This window comes from Hemibagrus wyckioides, linkage group LG10 (genome assembly GCF_019097595.1).
Source record: "Hemibagrus wyckioides isolate EC202008001 linkage group LG10, SWU_Hwy_1.0, whole genome shotgun sequence".
NCBI lineage: Eukaryota > Metazoa > Chordata > Actinopteri > Siluriformes > Bagridae > Hemibagrus > Hemibagrus wyckioides.
In genome coordinates this window covers 18,639,003-18,645,002 of record NC_080719.1, presented here as the reverse complement: position 1 = coordinate 18,645,002, position 6,000 = coordinate 18,639,003, and the positions used below count along the sequence as shown (strand labels likewise).

Genomic DNA, 6,000 nt, shown 5'->3' with positions numbered 1-6,000 from the left:
TAGCAATCCTGTTCATTACAGAGCTGAGACTTTCAGCCTAGTTAAAGATTAGAGCTTTTAGCTGCATATACAGTAATAAATAAATGTATGATATGTCTACGCTGCTTACACTTAGCGTAACCTGTCAATGCACGTTTGATGAATCCCGATATTATAAGGCATAGGATGATTTTGCATTTTATGCAGAAAACACTATTTAGAGTCATTTCTATGCGAAGTTGATAAATGATGCCTCTGGACTATAATGAAGGAACTGGTTATAATAATAATAATGTTGCAGCGCGGATATCATCTCACTGGCGTTTAGCGCTGATCCACACTACATCACCCCAAAACATAGCATTCAGAATCAGAAAAAAAATTCTACTATAGACAAAAAGCTTTATTTTAATTGTTTCCATTTTTTTTTTTCCTTGTAGCTTTCCTCTTCCAAAACATTGGAACATTTAATAGGAATGCAAAAATGTTTCATCCACATGATTTTCAAATAAAAACGATCCGATGATAACACCATGAAAGGTTCTGTACTGGAAACATCAACCCCAAAAAAATAAAATAAAAATAAAAAATCATTACAGGACTACATGTACCAGAATGTGATACAAGCAGGAAACAACGACAACAACAGCAAACATCTCTAGACTCGTTGGACTGCAGAACTGGTACCATCATTGCGCTAGGAATTCAAGGGTTCTACATTGTAACTTCATATCACATATGAATAATGTCCACTGTGTGTGTGGGTTTTTTTTTTTGTTTTTTTTTGGAAAAGAAAATGTAAAAAATAACATGGAATAAAGTAAAATATAAAAGTTCCAACTAGCATTAAAAAAAAAAAAAAAAAGTCATTTTTTTTTCGATCTTGCCTATGTTCAAAACCAGCTCTTCCCCCAAATCTTTTTTTTTTTTTTTTTCCTTATTAACATTTTTGTACAGTCACAAAATAATTCACACATATAATCCCACATATTTTTTTTTTTTCTGAATAATCTCCTCTTCTTTCAGAATGAAAGCGTCCACTGGAGCAGAAGTGCTACTTGAATTGATAACCTCCCTCTACATTTTGAACTTTTGAGGCATTCGTTCGCTCTCTCGTGCAACTTTAGTCCTTCAGGCCCGCAGTCTGCGTGTCACAGTGACCAGCTGGTTCTGGGCCGTTGCACGAGTGAGAGTGTGTACAGGGCGTGGGTTAGTGCAGTTACAGGAGATTTATGTGGAGCGGCTCAGCACGGAGAAAAAGCGGCACATTCAGAAATGGGGGGGGGGAGTCAGAGAGAGAGAGTATCTAAGAGAGAGAAAGAAACAGAGAGCATCTGAGAGAGAGACAGAGAGAGAAACTGATAGAGAGAGAGTTTGAGAGAGAGAGTGTGAGAGAGAGAGCGTTTGAGAAAGAGAATGATAGAGACAAAGTGAAACGGAGAGAGAAAGAAACAGAGAGAAAGAAAGAGAGCATCTGAGAGAGAGAGAGTGAGAGAGAGTAAGAAACAGAGAGAGAGAGAGAGAGAGAGAGGGAGCGTCTGAGAGACAAAGAGAGAGATCGGGTTGAGACGATTAAAGACCTGAAACACACTAACACTTCACCAACACGGCATAACCACCCCACCCTACCCCACCTACCCCCCCACACACAAACCCCCCGCCATCACTTGGCACTGTAGCTTTTGTGACAGATTTGCTTTCAGACTGAGCACCAGGAATAAAAAGGCATTTTGTAACTGGTTAATATTATTTTCTACTCTACACAACATTCGTTTTGTACGGCAAAAAAAGACTGTAATAAAAAAACGCTATTTTGATGCAGCTCCCCTCGTATGATCGCGTGGCTGCTCGGGATCTCGAACCAGAGCCGACACATCTAACCCACTCTTCCCTGTTTAAAAAAAAAAAAAAAGATTCAACTAATGTCTTTGGCAAATTCACAGAAAAGACCTCCTCTTGATGTTTTGTTTTATATATATATACACTCACTGGCCACTTTAATAGGAACACCTGCTCATTTATACAATTATCCAATCAGCCAGTCATGTGGCAGTAACACAACGCCCAGAATCCTGCAGAGGCACGTCAAGAGCTTTAATAATCTTCCCAAGTGTCCTGGTTTGAATATTTTAGACACTGTGAGGCTGGTTTGAGCTGACAGGAAGGCTAAGATGTTTCAAAAAAACCTTTACACCTGTGATAAACAGAATAACATCTCAGAATCTACACAACAGGCTACAACAGGAGAAGACCACATGGACTTCCTCTCAGTTTTAATACTAATCTGAACAGATTGGAAAAACATTGCTCTTTTTCTTGATCTTCAACAGTCCAGATTCGCCTCTGCAGCTCATTAGACCCCGCCCCCTACATCTTCAGTCGTCATTCTGATGTTTGACGTGAAAATTATCTGAAGTTCTTGACCTCCATCTTCACTGCTCCTCTTCCACTGGACTTCCTGATGGATTGGATAACTGCATAGATTGATATACAGGTGTTCCTAATAAATTGTCACCTAGAGTATCATGGATGCAGTAAAAAGAGTTTCCAGAGAAACTTGTTTTTTTTTTTTTTTTGTTTGTTTTTTTTTTTTTTAAACAAAAGTCCTTCATGACCAACACCAAAACATCCTGTTTCTCTGGAAACTCTGTGTGCAATGCTTCATTTTCTACTCCATCCACTTTCTTTACTGAAGTACGCTGAAGTTACTTCCTGGATTCTTCTTCAGATCTCTCTCTATATTTTATTTCTTTTCAGTAAAGGCGCTGGGGATTGCTCAGAGAAAGGTACACATGCCCTGCAAAATGCACTCTTTCTCTAAATGCTGCGCAGAAATGCTGTAGAGTAACTACATCCACAGGATCGATGGCGGTTCGACGGGTGGTTTCTACTTGGGGCACGTCGGCGGAGACAAACACGCAGATGTTTCAGACGCTTGTGAAGAAAATCATAGAGCAGATTTTTAGCCATCTTCACTTAGTGCATGACAGAAGAAGCAACACCCCCCCCCTTTTTTCCCTTTCCATTAGTCTTTTCTCATATTATTTCATATATAATTTTTTTTTCCCCCCTTAAATGAGTCTTTTCTCAATGGCAGTCTTTTATCATCAGATGAAGATGCAGAACTGAATGAACAACAAGGGGATATTTAGTGGGCGGGTTATGGGATTTTTTTTCTCTTTTTTTTTTTTTCGTTCAGGGAGAAGCAGCAGTGCTAAGCTGCATGCTGGATTGGGAGGTGGATCTGTACGTGTGTGTGTTTATATATATATGTGTGTGTGTGTGTGTGTATGTGTATATATATATATATGTGTATTTGTGTGTGTATGTGCTCCGCTGTGAAGAGCCACGGTGCTAGGATGAGCCGAAGAGCACGAGGGGCGCAAGCAACAAGAGAAAGAGACACGGGGACAGGAAGTGACCGCTGTTGCTGTCATCTGTCAGAAACGGCTCCGGCGACTCGTACACTGAGTCATCTGTAGGAGAGAGGAAGAAAAAAAAAAGGAGAGAGAGAGAGGGAGATGAGGATGTGAGTCAAACGTTTCTAGCACGTCTTCTCTTCGGAAGTACTTTTTTTTTTTCTTCTCAAAATACAACACTTGAGGATTGAGAGCCAGCCTCAATGAAAGTGACACTTTATTGACAAAATGCTCTTGTCTTGGCTGACCTAGATTAAGCGGGAAAGACGAGTGCAGCGATTTTGCTGTCGTTTTTTTCCTCACTATGCAGATAGCATCAAAGAGCATGAAACACACCATACATGCACACCATGGCTGTCAGATCCAGGCTTTTGTGTTTTAGTGACACACGTGCTAGAAGAAAAACCCTCAACTATACACAAGGCTAAAAACATATGGAGCTCTGCGGATGGAAGGTGTATAATTACCATATTCCCTTTATTCCTAGGAAGCCAACTGCACTGTAAAGCCTGTATACTTGACTTCATTCATTGTTTATAAATGCCTCAGGCTCCTTTCATTTGTGCTAATGAAAATGATTGTTTACATACCACTTAGTACAAATTACACGGCTACTACAATTACAAAATGGCAATTTAAGGCAATTATTTTCCCAGCAAACATCATGAGTGCTCACACCTGATGGCTTTTGTTATTGCTAGATATACATGATGTAGTTTGTGATTAATAAATCTCTCTCACATGAGTTAATCATGTCTCAGTACGCTTAATAATAATAATAATAATAATAATAGTTATATTAGAAACTAACCAAAGCGACCTTGTTCCCTTTGTGCACACGGTATTCCATCATCCTGAGGTTTCTTAAAAGCTTTCACAGGTTCACCATCACGTGCACACGTTCAACATGTCGGACACCAACAAATTCGCCATTCTTCTCCTTTCCCTAACTTCCCCTTTTCGCCAAACTGGATTTGGGTAATTTCAGCCCCATTCCTGGGGAATTAAAGTGGAGGTCTGGGGGTGAGATTAACCCCTGTCTATGCGGCAAGATTAGGACTCAGGCCTGGCAGAGAGCATGAAAATAAACAGAGGCGTAGCAGACTTAGTGCGTGGAATTATGGTAATGGTGGGAGCTGAGCTGGCGAAAAGGCCAGGTGGGTCGTATAATAAAACGCTTTAGCGCTGGGCGTCCCTTCTTCTAACGTTTCCTCTCAATCGCCAATATGCACATATGAATACGGCGCTTTCACAAGGATGATAGGCCGCTGCCTGCGCTGTGTGGAAATTGAATTCAAGACAGTGCAAAATCCACACACACCTCGTTGAATAAGGTATGAAATCCGACTCGCCGCTTCCGCTTATCAATTCAAAAGGACCTTGACTATTCACAAAGGAAAAGCACTTGTCTGGTTGCGCATGCATTTTAAAAGACAGTCCAAACGCTTGTGAAGTGAAATTGTTTTGAAGGGCAGTGTACATTAACTCGATGGGCTGCAGAGACCGGGAGCGCTATCGTAAACAGATAAATGGCAGTGTGAGAAAAGGATCATTTCAATTTGCATGTAATTGTCTCGACTCCTCGCTGGAACTGATGATCTCAGAGCGAGTCCGTTTGTTAACAATTACATTAGACTAATGGGCTGCTCCCCGAAAGGCTTCTCGTCTAAATTTATAACGTGCCCTAAAAGCACGACTCTAGGAAATGAGTCTTTTTTAAAATAAAGCTAGTGCAAATATTGACCAACTCCTCTCAATGCTCAGCGGTGTATAATGCATTCCTCTGGGCCTTGTGTAAATACCTGTAGTACTGGTGCTAACTCCACTGTCACTCTGGCTACTTTCAAAGCTGCCCTGCTAAGCCCTCGTGTGACTCGTGAACCATTTCTTAGCGTTGATGTTGTGCAGGTCTGAGAAACCTCAACGCTGCACTGTTTATTGAAACCTGGCTTAACGTCTGCATTTTCAGCACTCTGCTGATGATCAGAGGTCATGACTTCAGTGCAACGTTCTAGCTGGAATTTGGGGAGAAAATTAGTCAACTTCATCACTAGGGTGGTACCTGAATCTCATGTGGTGGTAGTTTGATGTAAACCTGGTTTTATAAGTTTCTTTCCGCCAGCCAATCATCATCCAGGATGAATACACAACACAGTCAACCTTAGCCAATCCACATCCAGGATCTATTTACAACCTGTATTCAGAGTATATTTACCTCAAATTTTACTGTAAAGTAAAATGTTCTAGATTTATCAGTGGAATATATCTGTAGGCTCATCAATCTAAAGTAATAATAATAATAATAATAATAATAATAATAATAATAATAATTTACAAAAAGTTTACAAACGCTTGATTAGAAGGCAACAGGACAGATTAACAGGTAGGGGGGCATCAACTTTTGAACAGCGTGTAAATTTTTCTTATTTTGTCTTCTGGAAAACAGATTAACTCACTTCTGAGTAGCAGTACTACATGAAAAAATAAGATCTTTAAAATCTAAATAATAACCAATCATCCTGTTCAAAAGTTTGTACCCCCCTGCCTCTTACTGAATGTTTGCAGCTATTGTAATAGAACAGAGGTAACAGTATAGTAGTAC

The 6,000-nt window shown here is 40.1% G+C and overlaps 1 protein-coding gene across 2 annotated transcripts in view; it reads right to left on the bottom strand.

The window, feature by feature from the left end:
* Window positions 1-742: 742 nt before the first annotated feature.
* The window catches only part of LOC131360780 (ephrin-A2-like), a 118,972-nt gene continuing 113,714 nt past the window's right edge, over window positions 743-6,000 (bottom strand). For both annotated transcript variants that reach the window (XM_058401507.1, XM_058401506.1), the window contains exon 4: window positions 743-3,455. In XM_058401507.1, coding sequence (XP_058257490.1) covers window positions 3,334-3,455 — 122 coding nt within the window. In that variant the 3' untranslated portion in view covers window positions 743-3,333. The remainder of the gene's footprint in view (window positions 3,456-6,000) is intronic.